At 45.3% G+C, this 24,906-nt stretch overlaps 3 protein-coding genes across 7 annotated transcripts in view; 2 read left to right on the top strand and 1 right to left on the bottom strand.

Moving 5' to 3' along the window:
• The window catches only part of TNFAIP8L2 (TNF alpha induced protein 8 like 2), a 109,933-nt gene extending 95,511 nt beyond the window's left edge, over window positions 1-14,422 (top strand). For 2 of the 4 annotated variants that reach the window (XM_073639383.1, XM_073639382.1), the window contains exon 2: window positions 12,482-14,422. In XM_073639383.1, coding sequence (XP_073495484.1) covers window positions 12,485-13,045 — 561 coding nt within the window. In that variant the 5' untranslated portion in view covers window positions 12,482-12,484 and the 3' untranslated portion in view covers window positions 13,046-14,422. Of the gene's footprint in view, window positions 1-7,805; window positions 8,039-10,113; window positions 11,145-12,481 lie in introns of those variants that run through there. The other 2 variants (XM_073639384.1, XM_073639381.1) reach the window with 2 other exon arrangements.
• Window positions 14,423-17,186: 2,764 nt separating this feature from the next.
• Window positions 17,187-21,292, bottom strand: LYSMD1 (LysM domain containing 1). Its single transcript, XM_073639387.1, has 3 exons — window positions 20,904-21,292; window positions 19,875-20,182; window positions 17,187-19,354 (listed from the first exon to the last, which is right to left on the bottom strand). The coding sequence occupies exons 1-3, from the start codon at window positions 21,069-21,071 to the stop codon at window positions 19,186-19,188; spliced, it is 645 nt and encodes a 214-aa protein (XP_073495488.1). The 5' UTR covers window positions 21,072-21,292; the 3' UTR covers window positions 17,187-19,185.
• A 51-nt stretch (window positions 21,293-21,343) lies between these two features.
• On the top strand, window positions 21,344-24,212 carry SCNM1 (sodium channel modifier 1). 2 transcript variants are annotated; one of them, XM_073639385.1, is made up of 8 exons: window positions 21,344-21,495; window positions 21,696-21,781; window positions 22,060-22,148; window positions 22,229-22,326; window positions 22,834-22,925; window positions 23,081-23,235; window positions 23,398-23,530; window positions 23,639-24,212. In XM_073639385.1, exons 1-8 carry the CDS (start codon window positions 21,445-21,447, stop codon window positions 23,736-23,738), a joined length of 804 nt encoding a protein of 267 aa, XP_073495486.1. In that variant the 5' UTR covers window positions 21,344-21,444; the 3' UTR covers window positions 23,739-24,212. The 2 variants fall into 2 exon arrangements, with proteins under 2 accessions (XP_073495486.1, XP_073495487.1); XM_073639386.1 differs by having other exon boundaries at window positions 21,696-21,766.
• Window positions 24,213-24,906: the final 694 nt, after the last annotated feature.

Consider the following 24,906-nt stretch of genomic DNA (forward strand, 5'->3'; position numbering starts at 1 on the left):
CTAGCTCACTGTCTCAACAGGTCAAGATCTACTGCTGGTGAAGGTGTAGAGTGCAGACTGTCACATGTTTGCTGTATTAGGCTCTGTCACTTCTGTCACCCATAGTCCTGCTGTCACCCATAGTCATTCATTGATCCAAGTCATTGTGGACAATACATAACAGCGGAGCCTGGGCTCTATCTTCTGTAAATGTGCCTGCACTATGGAAGTCTCAGTCTAGACCAAGTCCTCCTTGTCCTTATTCAGTCTCTGTCCCGTCTCTTCTCTAGGTTTTCTACACTTTTCTTCCTCACATTATCTGTAAAATCCCTCTCTCTACACTTCCTTTTATTCTGCATCTCTCAATCGCACTCTTTTCATCTTTCTTTGTTTCGTTTGTCTTTTTTCCCTCTGACTTTCTATCAAGTGCTCTCTTTCCTCATTTCTCTCTCGCTCTTTCGTTCTCATTTCTCTTTTTTCTTTCCCCCCGCTCGGTCTTTTTCGCTCTCTATTTGCTCAGACTCTCTCTCTGTATCTTCTCTCATATACTCTCTCATTCACTTTCTCTCATTCTTCTTTCACACTCTTCCTCTCTTGCTTTTTTCACCCCTTCTTTCTTACCACTCCCTCTCTTTTCTCTCTCTCTGCACATCTGGGGTAGGGGTCACTGCTGTGGAGATGGGGCACTGGCGCCCCAGTGACAGGATGTGCCGGCTGCAGGTTTTCGGGGCATAGGAACCTGTCAGTCATCCTGAGGTTGAGGATGGACAGGAAGCAGGCGACTGTCATGTCGTAACCCCACCATTAACCCTCTAGTTCCTGTACATGGTGACAATGTCATTCTTACGCCACAAACTTAGCTTCTCTTCATAGTCATCTGTAAATGGGGCGTTCTCCATGGTGCTCGGGGACTGACCTCCGAAATCTGCCCTCCTCAGCCCAGCTAGGGTGGGCTCAGCATCCAGCCGCCAAAGACCAGAGTGCCGCCTTCTATCACTGGAGATCAGCAGTGACATCACTGAGAATGCCGCCTATCCATCACCAGAGATCAGAGGTGACATCACTGAGAATGCCGCCTATCCATCACTAGAGATCAGCGGTGACATCACTGAGAATGCCGCCTATCCATCACTAGAGATCAGCGGTGACATCACTGAGAATGCCGCCTATCCATCACTAGAGATCAGCGGTGACATCACTGAGAATGCCGCCTATCCATCACTAGAGATCAGCGGTGACATCACTGAGAATGCCTCCTATCCATCACTAGAGATCAGCGGTGACATCACTGAGGATGCCGCCTATCCATCACCAGAGATCAGCGGTGACATCACTGAGAATGCCGCCTATCCACTAGAGATCAGCGGTGACATCACTGAGAATGCCGCCTATCCATCACCAGAGATCAGCGGTGACATCACTGAGAATGCCGCCTATCCATCACCAGAGATCAGCGGTGACATCACTGAGAATGCCGCCTATCCATCACCAGAGATCAGCAGTGACATCACTGAGAATGCTGCCTATCCATCACTAGAGATCAGCGGTGACATCACTGAGAATGCCGCCTATCCATCACTAGAGATCAGCGGTGACATCACTGAGAATGCCGCCTATCCATCACCAGAGATCAGCCGTGACATCACTGAGAATGCCGCCTATCCATCACTAGAGATCAGCGGTGACATCACTGAGAATGCCGCCTATCCATCACTAGAGATCAGCGGTGACATCACTGAGAATGCCGCCTATCCATCACCAGAGATCAGCGGTGACATCACTGAGAATGCCGCCTATCCATCACCAGAGATCAGCGGTGACATCACTGAGAATGCCGCCTATCCATCACTAGAGATCAGCGGTGACATCACTGAGAATGCCGCCTATCCATCACTAGAGATCAGCGGTGACATCACTGAGAATGCCGCCTATCCATCACTAGAGATCAGCGGTGACATCACTGAGAATGCCTCCTATCCATCACTAGAGATCAGCGGTGACATCACTGAGGATGCCGCCTATCCATCACCAGAGATCAGCGGTGACATCACTGAGAATGCCGCCTATCCATCACTAGAGATCAGCGGTGACATCACTGAGAATGCCGCCTATCCATCACTAGAGATCAGCGGTGACATCACTGAGAATGCCGCCTATCCATCACTAGAGATCAGCGGTGACATCACTGAGAATGCCGCCTATCCATCACTAGAGATCAGCGGTGACATCACTGAGAATGCCGCCTATCCATCACTAGAGATCAGCGGTGACATCACTGAGAATGCCGCCTATCCATCACTAGAGATCAGCAGTGACATCACTGAGAATGCCGCCTATCCATCACTAGAGATCAGCGGTGACATCACTGAGAATGCCGCCTATCCATCACTAGAGATCAGCGGTGACATCACTGAGAATGCCTCCTATCCATCACCAGAGATCAGCGGTGACATCACTGAGAATGCCGCCTATCCATCACCAGAGATCAGCGGTGACATCACTGAGAATGCTGCCTATCCATCACCAGAGATCAGCAGTGACATCACTGAGAATGCTGCCTATCCATCACCAGAGATCAGCAGTGACATCACTGAGAATGCCTCCTATCCATCACTAGAGATCAGCGGTGACATCACTGAGAATGCCTCCTATCCATCACTAGAGATCAGCGGTGACATCACTGAGGATGCCTCCTATCCATCACTAGAGATCAGCGGTGACATCACTGAGGATGCCGCCTATCCATCACTAGAGATCAGCGGTGACATCACTGAGAATGCCACCTATCCATCACCAGAGATCAGCAGTGACATCACTGAGAATGCCTCCTATCCATCACTAGAGATCAGAGGTGACATCACTGAGAATGCCACCTATCCATCACTAGAGATCAGCGGTGACATCACTGAGAATGCCGCCTACCCATCACCAGAGATCAGCAGTGACATCACTGAGAATGCCGCCTATCCATCACCAGAGATCAGCGGTGACATCACTGAGAATGCCGCCTATCCATCACCAGAGATCAGCAGTGACATCACTGAGAATGCCTCCTATCCATCACTAGAGATCAGAGGTGACATCACTGAGAATGCCTCCTATCCATCACCAGAGATCAGCAGTGACATCACTGAGAATGCCTCCTATCCATCACTAGAGATCAGAGGTGACATCACTGAGAATGCCTCCTATCCATCACCAGAGATCAGCAGTGACATCACTGAGAATGCCTCCTATCCATCACTAGAGATCAGCGGTGACATCACTGAGAATGCCTCCTATCCATCACTAGAGATCAGCGGTGACATCACTGAGGATGCCGCCTATCCATCACTAGAGATCAGCGGTGACATCACTGAGAATGCCGCCTATCCATCACTAGAGATCAGCGGTGACATCACTGAGAATGCCACCTATCCATCACCAGAGATCAGCAGTGACATCACTGAGAATGCCGCCTATCCATCACTAGAGATCAGCGGTGACATCACTGAGAATGCCGCCTATCCATCACCAGAGATCAGCGGTGACATCACTGAGAATGCCGCCTATCCATCACTAGAGATCAGAGGTGACATCACTGAGAATGCCGCCTATCCATCACTAGAGATCAGAGGTGACATCACTGAGAATGCCGCCTATCCATCACCAGAGATCAGCGGTGACATCACTGAGAATGCCGCCTATCCATCACTAGAGATCAGAGGTGACATCACTGAGGATGCCGCCTGTTTAAAAATCTATTAATTATTTGGTTGAACTACAAATCCCAGGTCCTGTGGTGCGGTCAGGAATTCTGATTTCATACTGGAGGAGTGCCGCTCCTCACACGCACCGCACCGCTATACCCTGCACCACTGCCAGTGTTTACACTGCTTACTAATCACAAATCACTCGTGGATGAGTCACGATCATTTAGTGGCGACATGTCCTCTGGCAGCGAAAAATTAATTATTCCCATTCTCGGGACTGGCGGTGAAGGCGTTAATCCTCCCTCTACTGCTAGTAACACCTTACAGTTTTTTGAGCCCACTAAAAACAAATCAGTGTGATGGGTAATGGGGAACCTAACCGGGAATATTCTAATAGCGGGGGACAAATAGAGTTGGGTAACTAGTCTGATTTCTAATACATAGGGGGCAGTATTATAGTATTTATATTCTTGTACATAGGGGGCAGTATTATAGTAGTTATATTCTTGTACATAGGAGCAGTATTATAGTAGTTATATTCTTGTACATAGGAGCAGTATTATAGTAGTTATATTCTTGTACATAGGGGCAGTATTATAGTAGTTATATTCTTGTACATAGGAGCAGTATTATAGTAGTTATATTCTTGTACATAGGGGCAGTATTATAGTAGTTATATTCTTGTACATAGGAGCAGTATTATAGTAGTTATATTCTTGTACATAGGGGCAGTATTATAGTAGTTATATTCTAGTACATAGGGGGCAGTATTATAGTAGTTATATTCTTGTACATAGGAGCAGTATTATAGTAGTTATATTCTTGTACATAGGGGGCAGTATTATAGTAGTTATATTCTTGTACATAGGGGGCAGTATTATAGTAGTTATATTCTTGTACATAGGGGGCAGTATTATAGTAGTTATATTCTTGTACATAGGGGCAGTATTATAGTAGTTATATTCTTGTACATAGGGGCAGTATTATAGTAGTTATATTCTTGTACACACGAGCAATATTATAGTAGTTATATTCTTGTACATAGGAGCAGTATTATAGGAGTTATATTCTTGTACATAGGGGCAGTATTATAGGAGTTATATTCTTGTACATAGGGGGCAGTATTATAGTAGTTATATTCTTGTACATAGGAGCAGTATTATAGTAGTTATATTCTTGTACATAAGAGCAGTATTATAGTAGTTATATTCTTGTACATAGGGGCTGTATTATAGTAGTTATATTCTTGTACATAGGAGCAGTATTATAGTAGTTATAGTCTTGTACATAGGAGCAGTATTATAGTAGTTATATTCTTGTACATAGGGGCAGTATTATAGTAGTTATATTCTTGTACATAGAGGCAGAATTATAGTAGTTATATTCTTGTACATAGGAGCAGTATTATAGTAGTTATATTCTTGTACATAGGAGCAGTATTATAGTAGTTATATTCTTGTACATAGGGGCTGTATTATAGTAGTTATATTCTTGTACATAGGGGGCCAGTATTATAGTAGTTATATTCTTGTACATAGGGGCAGTATTATAGGAGTTATATTCTTGTACATAGGGGGCAGTATTATAGGAGTTATATTCTTGTACATAGGAGCAGTATTATAGTAGTTATATTCTTGTACATAGGAGCAGTATTATAGTAGTTATATTCTTGTACATAGGAGCAGTATTATAGTAGTTATATTCTTGTACATAGGGGGCAGTATTATAGTAGTTATATTCTTGTACATAGGGGCAGTATTATAGTAGTTATATTCTTGTACATAGGAGCAGTATTATAGTAGCTATATTCTTGTACAGAGGAGCAGTATTATAGTAGTTATATTCTTGTACATAGGGGCAGTATTATAGTAGTTATATTCTTGTACACACGAGCAATATTATAGTAGTTATATTCTTGTACATAGGAGCAGTATTATAGGAGTTATAATCTTGTACATAGGGGGCAGTATTATAGGAGTTATATTCTTGTACATAGGAGCAGTATTATAGTAGTTATATTCTTGTACATAGGGGGCAGTATTATAGTAGTTATATTCTTGTACATAGGGGGCAGTATTATAGTAGTTATATTCTTGTACATAGGGGCAGTATTATAGTAGTTATATTCTTGTACATAGGAGCAGTATTATAGTAGTTATATTCTTGTACACACGAGCAATATTATAGTAGTTATATTCTTGTACATAGGAGCAGTATTATAGGAGTTATATTCTTGTACATAGGGGCAGTATTATAGGAGTTATATTCTTGTACATAGGGGCAGTATTATAGGAGTTATATTCTTGTACATAGGGGGCAGTATTATAGTAGTTATATTCTTGTACATAGGGGCTGTATTATAGTAGTTATATTCTTGTACATAGGGGCAGTATTATAGTAGTTATATTCTTGTACATAGGGGCTGTATTATAGTAGTTATATTCTTGTACATAGGGGCAGTATTATAGTAGTTATATTCTTGTACATAGGGGGCAGTATTATAGTAGTTATATTCTTGTACATAGGGGGCAGTATTATAGTAGTTATATTCTTGTACATAGGGGGCAGTATTATAGTAGTTATATTCTTGTACATAGGGGGCAGTATTATAGTAGTTATATTCTTGTACATAGGGGGCAGTATTATAGTAGTTATATTCTTGTACATAGGAGCAGTATTATAGTAGTTATATTCCTGTACATAGGAGCAGTATTATAGTAGTTATATTCCTGTACATAGGGGGCAGTATTATAGTAGTTATATTCCTGTACATAGGAGCAGTATTATAGTAGTTGTATTCTTGTATATAGGGGAAGTATTATAGTATAGTAGTTATATTCTTGTACATAGGGGGGCAGTATTATAGTAGTTATATTCTTGTATATAGGGGACAGTATTATAGTAGCTATATTCTAGCACATAGGGGTAGTATTATAGTAGTTATATTCCTGTACATAGGAGCAGTATTATAGTAGTTATATTCTTGTACATAGGGGCAGTATTATAGTAGTTGTATTCTTTTATATAGGGGCAGTATTATAGTAGATATATTCTTGAACATCGGTGCAGTATTTTTTTTTAATTTACATCACTTGAGCTGTGATCAGATAATTATTAAGACGTTCCATTATCTTGGTTAAATCGCGACTTTCTACTTTTTGTCTTTTTGGATGTTTATCTAGTTTTCAGCCTATTTCACATATCATATGACTCTTTCCCTATACGGAAGTGGTGACTTTCATGCAACGGATTCAGATTTCTATATAACGATAGCGCAGAGGATTAACTATGAATGTCCCAATGGTCTGGGAACATTGGAGATTTTTTCAATAAGTCCATGTGTAACAGAGATGAATCTCCTGCAATTGATATTGCGCCTTAGTGAAAGGGGATGATCCGATGTCGTGTGAGATCATCTCTCAAAATGCGAAATCCTTACATTAAGACAGTGGTGTATATGTATAAATTGGGAGAGGGGGAGTCACATCAGCCTTCTCTTGTTTGCTACGCATGGATAGAAGGACCTCAGGTCCATCAGGGAATATGGTTCCAATTGTTATGGACTCAGCTGGTGAAGTGGATCCTTTAAGTCTAAGGTCTGAGAAGCAGCAAGGACTGGAAGCAATGGTGCGGACAGACGATACGTGAATCAGCAAAAAAAACAGGGCAGCAAGGTATGCAGGACGGCAGACAAAAAAGTGGAGCAAGTAGCATAGATGAAGCAGAGCCTGGTGTGTGGACTTACACAGGAACAGTGGCACTACAGAAAACTGGTATCTTCCGGAAAGAAAGCAGTTAATCACAGGAAAGCAGTCTCCTATCTTCCAGCAGGCAGTGGTTAATAGCAAAAATGTAACAGAGAAGTACCGTAAATGCAGTCTGGTATCTTCTAGCAAGTCAATAGTTAATAGCAGCAATGTATGTAAACTGGAACTTGCAGCATGGAATGGTTAACTGCAGGAATGCAATGAAGTATAGGCAAACTGGAGACTTGCTTGAAGAGATGCGTTACCTTGATTGCAGAGGCCAGGTTTGAACAGGACTGAGAATAGCTGCAAGAAGTTGGTAAATTGCGTGCTGGGGGGATTGGTTTGGATGTCACCCAATAAGCAGGACTGAACTTGGAAACAATGCTGATTGTGGCATGGAAGTCAGAAGAAGCAGAGGAGATGATGGACTCAAGGCTGGAGCGGAGCATAAGCAAACACCTGCTGTTTAATTCCCAAGAACCAGGCTTCTGCCTGAGCTAGTCTTAAAAGGTCTAGGCTGATGATGTCAGGAGTCTTCCGGGCTTCCAGGGAAACGCGGCGTGAACTAATGCAAAGGAAGAAGGCTATAGAAGCAAGAAGTGTCCAAAGCCAGGACAGGTGAGTAACACAATATTCCAGGGGGTTGTCACTCTTTTAAATTAATAAAATTTTTGGTATAATTACACAGGGGATCAGAAATTATATCCTACTCCCCCAAAAAGTGCCAAGTAGGTGTGTTTTTGAGGACCACACCCAGTTGGTTAGAGAAAAACACTCGATTTGTATACAGGGAAGAGGGGGTCGTATATCAGGAATAGAGAGTCACATGAACGAAAGAAAAATATCCCAAGATTAAGGAGAACAGCGACACTTAAAGCAGTTAAAAAATGCTAATTTATGGGAAGTGTCATGTTCCCTTTAAAAAAAGTCATACGGATGGGTCATTGCACCCTGGGGGTTATACGGATGGGTCATTGCACCCTGGGGGTTATATGAATGGGTCATTGCACCCTGGGGGTCATACTGATGGGTCATTGCACCCTGGGGGTTATATGAATGGGTCATTGCACCCTGGGGGTTATATGAATGGGTCATTGCACCCTGGGGGTCATACTGATTGGTCATTGCACCCTGGGTATCAAAGCCCTAAATTATCAATTGTCCCTGTAACCTCGCACAACCAAGGTAAGGCCCTAAAGTTTGTCTGCATGGATGCAGCATAGAGTACAATACTGTTCATCCTGATCCACCTGGTTCATGTACAGGAAACCCAAGACAGACAATGAAGAGAGCAAGACAAAAAAAAATGACACAATTGTGATATGCTATGCCATTCACAGTCTGAGCAAAGCTCATTGACAGCCTCATTTACCACAGTCATAGTGACTTGCAGTTCACACCCCAGAGAGATTGTGGGGGCAGTTGTTTGTTAGATCACCCCCCTCCGAGCTGGTTCATTTCTACCTCGCTCGTCTTTTCTCGAATGTTTCCGTTTGTTCCGTCAGAACATAAACAGGATTATTTCTTGAGGCCGAAAGCAAATATCATCCTGTGTTCCTAGGAGGGAGAGCGAAGCAGCGGCACTGAATTTAAAGGGAACAAGTCCCCATAAATTCTTCCAGCAGCATGCTATAAAGCAGGAGGAGCTGAGCAGACTGATATATAGTTTTGTGGAAATTGATTCAGTATAACTTGTGTTTTCATTCACTTTAATATCTGCTCATTCTGAGTCCAGTGGGCGGTCTTGTCAGGGAAGTGTCAGTCACTGATTAGGACCGCCCACTGGACTCCTATTAAGGTAGAAAGAATTAGAATGCGTAGAATACAGGTTCTACTGCATCTCTCCCCACAAAACTATATATCAATGCGCTCATCTCCTCCTGCTCTATAACCTGCTGCCCCTATAGGGGTTATCGCTGGCTATCTAAAATTGTCTGAATGAAAGCAAAGGGCTACATTGCGATTCAGAGCTTTAGGAAAGCTGGATGAGCTGTAAGTGCGATCATACTAGTTGTCACCCAGCTTTTCTAGAGTTCTGAATGGCAAGATTGTCTAGTTATGATGCAGATTTGCTACTTGGGGCTCAAGAAAAGCTGGGTGAGCGTAGCGTCTCAGTCATATAATTAACCCTGCATAAGTTCGATAACTGTCCAGAAATGGACAGATTATCTTTTCAGGACTTTGGGAAAGTCGGACATGTTGGTTTTCACCCAGCTTTGCAAGACTGGAAGCAGTGGCGAAACCACTGTATTGTATTGTTGTTCCAGACCGTGGGAAAGATGGATGAGCTCCAAAAATCAGCCGTATTTGTGTTTAACCAGCTTTCCCAGAGTTCTGAAGGATAAGTTTGTCTAGGTTTTGCTAGCATCCCTTACAAGACTAGGTAAAGGGTCGTACATTAACTTACAAGGTAGCCTATCTCCACTAGGTGGCTCTAACGAGGCAGCTTTCTTTCCAGGAGAGAGCTAATTTGCATTTTTTATCCCATAAGACACCGCACTCAGCTAGTCTCCTTAAGGTGTGCCCAAGTCACAAAACGACTCTTACAATCAGATTTCTTTTAGAGCATAAGGGGTTAATTAGACAATTTGGAAAAAGCAGCATATCTTGTTTTTTTTGGCTGCCCTGCAGATGCTCCTCCGCAGACCATGTGACATGCGGCAGGGGAGGGTCGGGAGGCGATTGTTACTGGCAACAAGTTGGTCTGGAAATCCGATACAAAGTGACAATGGACCGCGCCGCGCACCTGACAGACAATGAGCAGGGCTTTCTTATTTTCGGTAGCTCCTGGTGAAGTGTCAGACGTAATGGTTGCTTGTTTGTGCAGCTCGTTCTATTCTCATTAAACAGGAAAGACTTCCTGCATCCTGCACGACGCGGCGAGGAGCGCCACTCATCCACACCAGGAAGAACTGCAGCCTCCGGCTACGTAGACATGGAGCTCCAGTAATGGAGGCGCCTGAGGAAAGGGTCGCAGATTTTGATGCAGTTTTCAAGACGAAGCCATAAGTGAAATCGATGAGAATGAAAAGTATAAAAGAAAAATGGAAACAGAAAAGAATCTGACGTATCAATTTCCAACGGCTGATCCTTTTGTTCCCTGTAAAATAAACCATCGCAAGAGAAGTCTGGTAGCAACTATCTCCTAGAGATCACAGGAGATCTTGGCGAAACCGAGTGGTCATGTGTACGGTAGACTCAAGAGTGACAGCTGGAGGCCGAATGATCATCCGACAGACATCTATTATGTATGGGGTGCTTAAGGGACACCAAATCCAAGGCTCTGTTTCTACAAAGCCAATCCTTCTAGGCATTCGGAGGAGAACAATCATGAAACCCCCAAAAATCAATGAGAGTACCTTTTGAGACCCGATATGCCTCATACCAAAAATATATAACCATCTCCTGGTATATATAGGAGCTTTAGAAATCTGTAATGTTTGAAAATCTCAGCTAGCTCATTTTTCCTGGGAATGTGAGTTCCTGTCGTTAAAACTGCAGATACTAATTAACAAAGTCTGGAAAGAGACGTCCAACTAATTGGTTCCATAGTTTAACTGACTAAACAAAGACATTGACGTTTTCATAAATCAAAGAGGCTTTTTTTTTAGGTTGAAACCAAGAAGGTAAAAGTGACCTTAAGATAACGAGACCGATGCTAGCAAACACGACTAGGATGAGGTCTTTGTGGGGGGACCTGTGGCGTTGTGGTCCTACAATGAAGGTAAAAATTATCAGGCAAGTTGGGTTTCTCCTCCAGGCAAAACATACAGGTCCACAAAGTTTTGGTCATGATGTCTCCACGTGAAATATTCCAAGTCCAACATTGAGTGATTTCCAAGGTAATACAATGTTTTCTAGGCTGAGGTTTTATGCCGGACCTTATTTATGTCCAGAGAGTAAGAAGTTGAGCGGTCAATCAGGAAGCGCCTTCAATCTTTTGACTAACCAGGCACAGTATCTTCGGAAACTTGTTGTAGTCCGGGTGCATCTTTGTCTGATAAGGGTGGGAAACTGGATTGAAATCATACCAGGGTTTGTTTTTTTTTAAACCATATTTGTGATTGCTTCCATCCAGAAGCCAAAAAATATATTGGCAGCCTGTCTCTACATCTATATTTTATTACATCCAGATATTAACTACAAAAAATGTTCCTAATTATCTCCAGCTTGGAGGAATGCAATTACGACTTGTAGTATCCCACTCTGAGCTTCAGATTGAATTCTTGGAGTGAGCCAAACGATTATGAAACATCTCAACGATATGACCTTAATTAGTCTTGAATATTCAGCTTTTGGCAGGTTGGTGCTTAGAAGCTCAGTGGAACCGGTGTACTCAGTATTTATCTTCTTGGCTAGAATTTTTTTTGGCCAAGGTGGAAAATATGGTTAGATATTGGAAGTTGGTAACTCTTATGGACTTGTGTATGTGATCATCTTCTCTGAACAAATGGTTCGGAATGAATGAAGTCTAAAGACATCTGGCCAAAGATCTAAGTGTCTTGCCAATTAACGACCCTTGTGTACATGGAACAATCTGTGAGGGTTTACAGATGGTTTCTCCTACAGTACATCTTTTAGGGTATGGAGGATACAGTGTGGATTTTCAGGACTGAAAATCTATAATAGGACGAGATCTGAGACACATCCACATATAAAGAGGATTTTGCAGCAGATCAGTTGAAGAATTTATTTTTGTTCAGTTCACATCCCAATGGACATAGTCTTAAAGTGCCCCCCTCTAGGAGCAAAATGTTAATTTTACAAGATGATACCTAAAACATATACTATCTTTTTGGCGTTCTCAGTTGGAATGTAGACTCCGTTATCATCAATATTTCTTTGTTCTGAGGACAACCGAGTCGTTTTTTTTTTCTACAGAGCTCCAAAAAGTTCTTAGTGACCTAATTGCACCAGAGTATTTGTTAAGAAACGTTGAGTACTGACTACTTTTGATCTGCTTCTCATGGTACCAAGGGTCACTAACATCATGCCTGACTTGTAAAACTTATGTTTTTATCCATATAATTAATCTGTTTCTTCTTTTACTTTTCATTGCAGACCATGGAGACCTTCAGTTCCAAAGATCTTGCCCTCCAGGCGCAAAAGAAAATCCTGAGTCGAATGGCCAGTAAATCCATGGTGAACATGTTCATCGATGAAACAAGTGGTGAAGTCTTGGACGAACTTTACAGAGTGTCTAAAGAGTACACCAAAAACAAAGCAGAGTCTCAAAAGGTCATCAAAAACTTGATCAAGATTGCTGTAAAAATCGGTGTTTTGTATCGTCACAACCGTTTTAGCCCTGAGGAACTGGTCCTAGCTGAAGATTTCAAGAACAAACTACACAATGGAGCAATGACAGCCATTAGCTTCTACGAAGTAGAATTTACTTATGAGAAGGAGGTGCTGCCTGGAATCCTCACCGAATGCAAAAACTTGCTCCTACGCCTCGTGGACAAGCACCTTACCCCTAAGTCCCATGGTCGCATCCAGCATGTGTTTAACCACTTCGCAAACAAGGAAATGCTCAGTGAACTTTATGACCCCAATGGGTCTATGAAGCCACATTTACAAAAAATTTGTCAGGGAATGAACAAACTGATTGATGATGGGAAACTGTGAGAGACATTGGACTCAAAAAAGGGAAATTGTGCAAAATGATGGACTTAACTTGGAGAATGAAGACCAGGATTTTAGTACCCTGGAAGGTAATCAACCTTGGGAACAGTGAAATGGTGTTTATGATATGAATGAAAGGGTTCCCATATGTCGTCAATGGATATCCAAACTTGAAGACAAGTAAGCAATATGGACACATTTGCGTTTTGCTGCATACAGTAGATCTTCCAAAAACTTTGTCTTCAAGATTGAAAGGATAGACTGTTTTTCATCTTTTCTCAGTCCAAAGATGTTGATTATTTTTGAAGAACTCCATCATGGAAAAAAGAATTCTCTTGGTGAAGATGTCCGGTCTCTTGTTGAGGTGCTTCATGGCACTTATCTATATGGCACAAGTTCACTGACCTGTTCCACCTACAACTTGGACTTTGGTCTACACCTAAGCGTTTACATGATAGGAGCCTGCCTGGAGATTATGTCTGTGATGCATGTTCCGTGACTTTAAAGTATTTTGGTACACATGGGGCATAATGGTTGTTGTGTGTCTTACAGAGACCGAACACAAAATTGTGAAATTCTTTTCGTTTTGAGGTTTGATATGATGTCAGGGTCCATAATCACTATCCTGGTGCTTCATGGTTGTCCCTGCTATTGAATGACGCATATATTTGATCAGGAAATTTGGGGATTTCAATAGGTCGACTATTGATGTTGACTTCTTGCAGAACAAAAGTAATGTTTACAGCCTCTTGGGAACATTTTGCAGAATTAAAAAAAAAAAATGAAACACCCAACTTTAAGGGACTTGAGTAACTCAGAAAACAAGAAACCCACTGCTTCCTTTCACAAAGTTAAAGTTTGTGGGTTTTTTTTGAGAATTCGGAACCAAACCAAAGAGCCACAAAGGTTCAAAAATGCTGACCGCTACAGCAATCACGTGCCCTACTACCGGCATGGTGGCTCAGTGTTGAGGGGTGATACCACCAGTGGTGCGGTACGTAAGAACTAAGACTGGCTGCAGTTTATAAAGACCGGTAAGGACCCCTGGAGCTACAGCAGTCCCCACTGCAACAACTGGCTATGTACTTTTTAGGTACATAAAAAAAAAAAAAAATTGAAAAAAAAAAAAAAAAAAAAAATCTGTGAAAACTTTCACTTCTCCTTCTCCTTTTTCCCCATAATCTACATAAACATATTTTATTGTAAAAGTCTATAGTGAAATCTGCCAAGATGTCAATCCTAAAAATGATCAAAATGCCGGAATGTATCGGTTGTTTTTTTTATCTCGCAACTTGAAAATGTGGATTTCTGAGCCTACGACTAAAAACATTTCCTCAGTTACGTAGAGTTTTATTTCTTCAATAAATGAGTTGTATCAGATTTTATAGATTTTTTTTACTATACGACGTTCACTGCAGCTTTGATATTGACTTCATACTGTACTTTGTCTTTTTTTTTTTGTATATTTTTATATTGAAAACACTGGTCTACGAAAGCTCAAAAGCAAAAAATGGCCTGAGGGGTAAAGGGTTAATACTGTAACAGTATTTTCACGATTCCCCTTTCTGGTGATCTGAACCGTCCTCCTCCTCTTCCTCCTCCTCAGACGTCTAGGATGACAGCTTGGAAATAAAGCTTTGTCTTCAGACTGCGGGGCGAGGTGTGGCGGCTTGTCCTACATGTTATGAGGCGTTTTTCTTCGCGTCTCCTCGGCCTTTAATATGAAAGGAGGAAGAAAGGAAGGTGATAAAAGATTCGGGGGATTATTGAGAAGTCTTCCATCGCTGCGCAGCGACTCGTGTCACCGCCACTATTCAGATCGTTTAACAAATAAAGTTGATTCAAAATGGCTAAGTGCCTACACCGTCATGGAAACAGTGAGGGTTAAATGAGGCCTAAAGGATATTTGTCCTAAGAATATAGAGGATTAATGTCCGGCCTTAAAAAAAAATTACAATAACTAGAAAAGAAAGGATTATACACATATATGTACAGTCTGCACAATGATCAGTCCGTGGTCCGGGTCACATCCATGGGATGCCGGGACTCCATTGCTTGTCTTCTATCCATAATGCATCCTGGTGCCATCTCTTCTCCTGTAAAATGGCAGACACACCCGACTGTCCATATTATGGAAAACGTGAATCACAGGACTAACACCCCACAAGACCCGGCGTGTACCAGGGGCGCCCCCACGAGACCCGGCGTGTACCGGAAGCGCCCCCACGAGACCCGGCGTGTATTGGGAGCACCCCCACGAGACCCGGCGTGTACCGGAAGCGCCCCCACGAGACCCGGCGTGTACCGGAAGCGCCCCCACGAGACCCGGCGTGTACCAGGGGCGCCCCCACGAGACCCGGCGTGTACCGGGAGCACCCCCACGAGACCCGGCGTGTATTGGGAGCACCCCCACGAGACCCGGCGTGTATTGGGAGCACCCCCACGAGACCCGACGTGTATTGGGAGCACCCCCACGAGACCCGACGTGTACCGAGAGCACCCCCACGAGACCCGGCGTGTACCGGGAGGACCCCCACGTACCGGAAGCACCCCCACAAGACCCGGTGTGTACCGGAAGCACCCCCACGAGACCCGGCATGTACCGGGAGCACCCCCACGAGACCCGGCCTGTACCGGGAGCACCCCCACGAGACCCGGCATGTACCGGGAGCACCCCCACGAGACCCGGCATGTACCGGGAGCACCCCCACGAGACCCGGCATGTACCGGGAGCACCCCCACGAGACCCGGCGTGTACCGGGAGCACCCCCACGAGACCCGGCGTGTACCGGGAGCACCCCCACGAGACCCGGCGTGTACCGGGAGCACCCCCACGAGACCCGGCGTGTACCGGGAGCACCCCCACGAGACCCGGCGTGTACCGGGAGCACCCCCACGAGACCCGGCGTGTACCGGGAGCACCCCCACGAGACCCGGCGTGTACCGGGAGCACCCCCACGAGACCCGGCGTGTATCGGGAGCACCCCCACGAGACCCGGCGTGTATCGGGAGCACCCCCACGAGACCCGGCGTGTATCGGGAGCACCCCCACGAGACCCGGCGTGTATCGGGAGCACCCCCACGAGACCCGGCGTGTACCGGGAGCACCCCCACGAGACCCGGCGTGTACCGGGAGCACCCCCACGAGACCCGGCGTGTACCGGGAGCACCCCCACGAGACCCGGCGTGTATTGGGAGCACCCCCACGAGACCCGGCGTGTATTGGGAGCACCCCCACGAGACCCGGCGTGTATTGGGAGCACCCCCACGAGACCCGGCGTGTATTGGGAGCACCCCCACGAGACCCAGCGTGTACCGGGAGCACCTCCACGAGACACGGTGTCTACCGAAAACACCCCCACGAGACCCGGAGTGTACCGGGAGCACCCCACGAGATCCAGCATATACCGAAAACACCCCCACGAGACCCAGCGTATACCGAAAACACCCCCACGAGACCCGGCGTGTACCGGGAGCACCCCACGAGACCCGGCGTGTACCGGGAGCACCCCCACGAGACCCGGCGTATAGTGGGGGCACCCCACGAGACCCGGCGTATACCGAAAACACCCCCACGAGACCCAGCGTATGCCAGGAGCACCCCACAGATTCAATAATACTCAGATCCTTCCGCTTGCTCCTTCTTCCTGTTTCCAACCAGGGCTGTGGAGTCGGAGCCCATTTTGCTGGAGTCAGTATAAAATGGACTGACTCCAACTCCTAAAATATATAATAAATTAGGTACAGTAGTTCAACGCAGTTTGTGGGGAATATTTTTTCATAAGAATTTGGGAAAGTTCTGAAATGTCCTATAAATGTCTGTCCTATTTCTGATCTAAGGGTCTGGACTTTTAGCTGAGATGAATCTGTGCTGCTGTAAATTTATCACTTACACATGAGCCAGGTATGAGGGAGTCGGAGTAATGGAGTCGGAGTCATGGAAATTGAGGAGTCGAAGGTTTGGCTTACCGACTCCACAGCCCTACTTCCAACACATCAAGTTGTGGTTATTAGGCGTATATAGTATATAACTCATTTTAACCATCCTCCAAAAATCCCACTTATGAACTAAATAGGAATTTAATAACCAAATATTAAACATTTTTTTATTTATATTTTTATTATTTTTGACCAACTTTTTGACAGAATACACTAAAAAGAATAAATTATTTTATACAAAATTTCTACAAAACGTACATATCTGAAAAGAAGCCGGCCGCGCGTCTATAGCTCTCCGCACTGATTATATCAGAAAACGTGTAAACTGTTCGGTCATACCTACAGCGCCACACGAGGGCCACCAGCATATAACAAATACTTATCATTGTGGTCATATGTTCCAGATTATGCCCTCAAAAATACAAAGAAAAAGTAAAAAATATTTTGTCTCCGAGTCGTTAAAGCCTAAAAACATTACAAATCCTCCTCACCTGTCTGTTTATGGGAAGTGACATTAATATAGGGCTACAGAACAGTGCCTCTCCGGTCCACAGGTTGTGAGTGGTATTGCAACTCAGCCTTATCCACTTTAATGGAGATATACTGCTATTCCAGACACAACCTGTAGGCAGGGGGTGGCGCCATTTCTGGTAGTAAGCAGCCATGTTTTGCTAACTCTTTAATTTAGCATGTAGTTAAATAACTAGGACAGGGAAATCTGAGTGACGACCCTGCAGAAGTTATAGTCTAACATCTCAGATATCCAACGAGGGATCAAAGATCGTCGCCTGCCATGGATAAATGACCAGGACTTTAACCCCATTTACGGCTCTTCGGAGAGGTAGTGGGGGAAAAAAAAAACCCTGAACTGTCCACAGATTCCAGTATGACCAGTATTAATAGCTGTAGTGTAATCAATATCCATCAATGTCCATCTCTATGAAATATAATGTAAAAAAATTACCTTTACGGCAGAAATGACGCTTTACGGCAATTGGTTCACAGCAGTGCAGAAAAGCAACTACATCAAAATAAAGCTAAATGGCATATAAAGAGGTAATAGGGACAAAGACACCGCATTATTGCAGGTACCAGAGTAGCGTTAGACATTTTGTAAAACAATGGCGCCCCCATCTGGTGAGACTGTGACTAAGCGCATTATATGTGTATTATAGAAACATGTTCAAAAGTATGTGCACCCTGAGGTCATTTATAGCCATATTTGTAAAATCCAGCATACAGAAGTAGAATGAGATGCACAATGCCAAGAGGGGGCCGGATTGGGGTAAAGCCAGGTTCTTTTCTGGCTCAAGGTGTGCAGGACCATGAAACGACCCGATCACCTACCGTCAGCGCCTGATCCCAAAAGCTTTGTGGCTGGATGGACGTGAAACTCTACAACTCACCTCCATGTCAATTTATGTGGTTCCGAAATAAGATGTCCCATGTGGATGAGGTATTCAGGGGTGCACATACTTTTATCATCGAGTGCGTGTGTGAGTGTGGAGGACCTGTGACACACAGAGGAGGGATAGTATTACATGTGCTTAGGATTTCTAATTTATAGACCCTGGGATTAAAAAAAGAAAGGAAAAATCTTATTTCAATTTGTTCAAAAGCACCAAAAATAAAAAGATAAACTCAAATAAAAAGAAGAAAAAATAAGATAAGAAAAACGAAAAGCACAAACAATAAAAAGGCAAATAAAACTCAAATAAGAATAAAATAATAATATAAGAAAAACAAAAAGCACGAAAAATAAAGACAAATTAAAAGAAAAAGAAAAAAAAACAAAAAGCACCAAATATAAAAAACAAACAAGAAAAAAAGGAAAAACAAAAAGACTAAAATACAATTAAGAAAAAGAAACAAAAAAATGGAGAAAAACAAAGAAAAAAAACAGTTAAAACAAAAAGTGAAGTAAAAAAAATAAAATATGCTACATTTAAAAAAATGTAACAAAAAAATAAATAAATAAAAATGTTAAAAAAAAAAAATAAATAAATAGCAATATAAAAACTAAAATAAAAATAAATAAATGAAATAAAAAAAAACCTCAGGAACTGAGGTTCCCCGGACTCGGCTCGCATTGAGAATTTGGAAATTTCAGTGTCCAAAGTTAGATTTTAAAATAATTTTTGTGACTTTTTTTGAAAATAAAAACAAACAAAAATAAATAATAAAAGAAAAATCATAAAATAAAGTTAGAGTTTAAATATCTCATCTTCACGGTCCCGGAGGGCAGACGCCCGCGTGGTGACGGTGAGAGGGAGCGGTCCAAGCAGGGAGCGCTGGGCAGCTGGCGGAGAGGCTTCCTCGCTGGCGCCTTGGTAGCCGGTGACTGCTTCGGGGGATGACTCCTCCTCTTTGGCTCTGAAAGTACGAAATATAGGTAAGGAGTTGTCGTCTTCTATTGCAGATGACGGCTGCAGCCGATCATTTGTCTCAGTGGTCACTTGGCGTATCATAGCCAAGGCCAGTGATTGGCTGCAGCGGTCACATGCTGGAGCTAGTGGGGAATTATACAAGTTACTTTTTGGATTTTCTGCCATTTCTTCCTTGTGGCCATTATTTTTGTGCAAAACTGGAAATCCCCTCTAATGAGACGAGAATTTTGTTTCTTTCTTTCTCTTCCACTTTTTTAAGGCCACGACTTATTAATTCTTCGTTGGACGGTAATTTTGCCTTCGATTTCCCCGTAACGTAATGACTTTATTACACGGGTCAGACTAACAGCGCAGTTTTGTGTAACCCCTTAGGTGCCGTGTTCAGCACTGCCCGCAGCGTCTAGGCGGTGAGATCACGGCTGTCGGAGCGTAATGCCGGCTGTATAACACCCGCAGTACCCTGTGCGGTGACGTGGGCAGCCATGATGTGGCGCACCGATACTTACACGGGCTCCACCTCCCGCATCTTCTTGACCACCGTCCTCTTGGAGACACGGATCCTGGTGTCCAGCTTGGTCATGAAGTCAGTGGCGGAGACCTCGTCCTTTCGGGCGTCCAGGGACATACTGCGCTGAGGGCGGCTCGCCGTCCCCTCCTTCCCTGCGCCGTAGCCCCCCGCCGCCCCTGAATCCTCTGTCGGATGCGCCCCATTGGTCAGCTGCGGCTGCTCCATCAGGACGGGGATGCTGAGGTATTTCTTCAGGAAGATGGAGTCGTTGGTGTACAGCCGGTTCACTCTCTTGATCTGCTCCATCTGCGGAGAGAGGGACAAATCCGATTGGAAGAGGAATTTCAATGTGACCGTCTCTGGATCGCCAGGAACCTCTTACCAGACATGCGACCCCCCCAGCTATCCTGGACCCCTCAATGACAAACATGAAGCATGTGACAGCTAGGTCAAGCTGGGAGTAGTAGTCCCATAACAACCACGAGCCAGCTGAACACCAGGAGTTACCGTTCCACAAAGGCATGCTGGGAGTTATAGTACTACAGCGAGCAGGGGATTTAGAGGCTGCATTTACGTAAACCACTATGGACCCCACTTATGGGCATGCTGGGAGTTATAGTTCCACAATGACGCCCAGTGCAGACATACATGAGCCCAGTAAATGTTCTATTGGACATGCTGGGAGTTACAGTACCACTGAACCGCGACCTAGGAGCCTGCCGGTACGTACAGGGCTCCGGACCATACAGGCGGAGCCGTGGGCATGCTGGGGGTTATAGTTCCACAATGACGCCCAGTGAAGACATACATGAGCCCAGTAAATGTTCTATTGGACATGCTGGGAGTTACAGTACCACTGAACCAGCGACCTAGGAGACGGTCGGTACATAAGGAGCTCCGGACCCTACAGACGGAGCCGTGGACATGCTGGGAGTTACAGTACCACTGAACCAGCGCATTAGGAGCCTGTCGGTATGTAAGGCGCTCCGCACCCTACAGGGTTGTAGTTCAGCACACTGACACTCACCGTGACCCCATACTTCAGCGCCAGCCCCGGCAGCGTGTCCCCCGGCTGCACCAGATGTTCCAGCTTCCTCAGCCGGGCAGGGGAGTAGGAGGACTGGACCAGGCTGCCATAGGAGCGCGTCCTGGCTCCCCGCAGCAGCCCCGCGTCCCCTTCTTCCCTGGAGGCCATGCTTCCTGCAGCACAATGAGGCTCCTGTCACTGTCACATGATGGGAGAAAACAAGAAGAGAATTCAATTACAAGAGCAGAACTAGGAGGCCAGCCATGGTCACATGACCCCCCGCAGCAGCAGCAGGTCTATTGCACAAGCCCTTCTAGCGATGGGAATGGTTAGCAGCAGCTGGCCAGAGGTGACAGCCGCCAAGCATCCTGGGAAGTGTAGTCCCAAGCACAGGAGGGCCGTAAACGTCTTAACACTAAAAAACTACATATCCCGGCAAGCAACGGGCGACGTAAAACGTGATAACGGGCGCGTCCAAACATGCAAACTACACCTCCCATGAAGCTTTGCGCAGCGGTACGGTGGCCGCTTGGTGATAAAGATGTCTTTCAAACGGGAAGGAGATGACGGCAGCCAGCTGAACGTGCTGAAGGTGAGTTCTGGAGCTGGGAGGCCGCCCAGTTCCTGGAGGACTACAAGTGTAAGCATGTCTATAGCACGTATACCGGCTACAGGAAGTTCTTGCGCCCTTATTCTAAGGTCTATGGGGGCGGAGTCACAGAAAGCAATATGGCGGCCTACTGTGAGGTTTTAAAGGGGAAAATATAAAACCTATTTTTTTTTTCTTTACAGAAGAGAAGAGTAGCCGAGCTGTTGGCCAGTTACATCCCTGAGGATGAGGCGCTGCTCCTCAAAAATGGCACGTACGTGATTATCTGGTAAACTCCCCCGTAAAGTGGGAAACTCGGGCGGAGGTTCAGTTCTTCTCATTTACAGACCTGACAGCAGGAAGTGTTTAGAAATGCGGTTGTCAGACTTCACCGGAGTCCCTGACTGCAATACACAGTGGTGAGAGGTGCAGCCATGACCCCGGACCCTGCGGGGCTTCTACTTACTGCCAGTGACGTCTGACATCCGCGCACCCAGGCATTTCTAGTAGTCAGGAGAGTGAAGGGGCGATGTCCTGCACGGCGTAATGTGGGGTGTCACTTCCCAGGTACGCCTGCACCGTGTGTCACCACAGGCCGGTCTTTGATACCGTCGACATGCTGAGCGTGCATCGGAAAGGAAAGAAGCACACGGCCTGTGAGTAGCGGCTTTACCTTGGGGTTTGTGGGGTCTTGTCGGGGTCCCGTTGGTTTATTATCTGCTCTCCCGCCCTCAAGGTTTGCAGAAATTCTATGGGAAGAAGGCGGCTCACAAGAACGAAGTGCTGAAGCGGCAGCACGAGCAGTATGTCCGGGCGGAGGAGGCCGGGGAGCAGGTCTGTGCACCACACAGTGACCCAACCCCCAAATTTATCGCTCTCATAGCACACACAGACGTCACAGCAGAACTATAGTGGGAGAGCCTCTTCCTGTACACTGCCTCCTCTTTGCGGGCCTCCTCTCTGCCGACATCGCCTCTCTTTGCGGGTGTCGTCTCCTCTTTGCGGGCCTCCTCTCTGCAGACATCGCCTCCTCTCTGCAGACATCGCTCCTCTTTGCGGGCCTCCTCTCTGCAGACATCACCTCTCTTTGCGGGTGTCGCCTCCTCTTTGCGGGCCTCCTCTCTGCAAACATCGCCTCTCTTTGCGGGTGTCGCCTCCTCTTTGCGGACTGTTGCCTTTCTTTGTATTACGCATCTCTGTGGACATTGTAGTCCGCCTTTCTGCAGATTGCCTTCTCTCTCTGTGGGCCGCCTCCCTGGTGCCTGCCTGTGTATATGGGGCTGGGTAATCCTCTCCTGTAAGTTGCCAGTATCTAACTTGAATCTTTTCCTTTTTCTTCAGCCTCCGGCTCCTCTACTGGAGCTGACCAGAAAGATTACCCAGCATGCACTGCTGAAAGCTGCGCCATATAACAGCTGCTGCACCAGGCACAGGTACTAGGCTGCAATGGAGCTTCATGGAGAGAAAGATGATCTGAGCCCCCCATAGTGTCTTTAATGGGAGAGATGCCCCCGACTGTGGTGGGCCTGTAGTTGCTATTGAGTAATAGTTCTCTTTTTTTTAAAAAAACTCTGTTTGTTTATTCCAGGCCAGAAGAAGTGAGAAGGAAAGGAAGTTCTTCTGAGGTCGAGGGGTCTGCTCAGTCCATGTCTTCTCTACTGAGGAACCGTCCAGTATGTACTCAACCTGACCAACCCAAGACCCCTGCTGAGACATCTGGACCTGAGCCCAGCAGCTCCACAGGTGACGGCAGTGAAGGGTTAAACTTATTTATTCTTTATTTCTACTGATCCTGATTAAGATCCTATATTATACCCCAGAGCTGCCCTCACGATTCTGCTGGTATAACCTGGGTGCAGCTGTGTGTATACATTCAGCAGATACCGATGTGTCGTCATTTCTCAGGTAGCTGCAGACAATCGCAGTCAAAGAAAGATGGTAAAAAGAAGAAGATGCAGAAATCTTTGGGGAAAGGAGAGGATCCTGCCGATGACCCTGAGAGAACGCGAGTGATGGAGCACTACCTGTCCCTGAGGAGGTAAGTAACACCCTGCCCGGGATAAGCTACTGCTGCTGCCTGTAGTGCTGCCATATGGTGCCCCCTTCATCAGTTTGTGGTAGTCTCTCACTCCTCCTCTCTCCGCAGCTCTGGGTGGATTCCTGACGGCGCAGGAAAATGGGTGAAAGATGAAAATGTTGAGTTTGACTCTGATGAGGACGAGCCTCCAGCAATTCCACCGCCCTAACGCAGCCCACAGACAGAAATATAGACGACCATCTACCCGGCTTCTTCCATCTACTGTTAAAGGGGTTGTTCGGTCTAACTTGATAAGTCTGCAATCACTCTGTGTGACTGCAGACTTATCAATCCCCTCAGCGTATGCACTGTACAAGTGTACGGGGCGAGGCTGTGCCCACGAGACGGCTTCTGCCCGTGAGTATGCATATGGCATACATCATTCATTCCCGGCTCAGAAACTAGCGAATCCTCGCAGCGCACAGTGCACTGAGGGGATTCATAAGTCTGCAATCACACAGAGTGACTGCAGACTTATCAATTTAGACCGGACAACCGCTGTAATTATGACTGTTTAACCTGCAGTTCAACTCATGGCGTGCCAGAGGGCGCTATATCATCAAGAATTCTGTGTCATACCTATATATTTTGTATTTATTATTCTTGCAAGAATTCGGTGTATAAAATATATTTTTTTGCTAAATTTTGCAGCGTTTTGGCTATGCGAAATATAAAAAAATACAAGTGGACAGCATAAGGAAAATGTCAACTTCTAATGTCATCTGTAGAAATGACCAAGTGGTTAACAGCAATATTTATATGTGATAATCAGGGCCATTTTGACCAATCAATTCTCCTGCTGCCAAGCAAAATGTCAGCTCTAATGTAATGACTCGATGGTCTATGTATAGTTATGTACGCAGAAGCACTACAGACAGCCATTGGAAATATGAACAAGTCAGTGGTCACTGCAATACACAGATCAGCCACTAGATGACGTAAGGGTATGAAGCATTCTACTGAGCTGTCAGGCACAGTGTCCCTAGGACACACTGAGTGATGAAACCGTATCCGCACCCCCTCTTCTAGGGGGGCCACTGGACCCCCGGGCTTCCCAGGAAACCTAGAATGAAAGGCCCTGACGAGTCGATCAGGCTGGAACCCAGGATCTCTCCTGTGGTCTGTATCCCTTCCAATGGATGAGGTACTGGAGGGAATTTGGACCCTCCAAGAATCCACAATTCTCTGCACCTCTTACTCTAAACTTAGCTGTCATCGACAGCAACCGGAGGAAGTGGGGATGAGGGTGACATCACCGAAGGGACAAACTCAACGGGGATCAAAGGAGGACATTAGGGATTCCAAGAGATGGAAGAAGCTTCAACCTAAAGGGCTCC

The sequence above is a fragment of the Phyllobates terribilis genome, unplaced genomic scaffold (assembly GCF_046119375.1).
Source record: "Phyllobates terribilis strain yellow unplaced genomic scaffold, ASM4611937v1 Scaffold_7__3_contigs__length_470593459, whole genome shotgun sequence".
In the NCBI taxonomy this organism is placed as follows: domain Eukaryota; kingdom Metazoa; phylum Chordata; class Amphibia; order Anura; family Dendrobatidae; genus Phyllobates; species Phyllobates terribilis.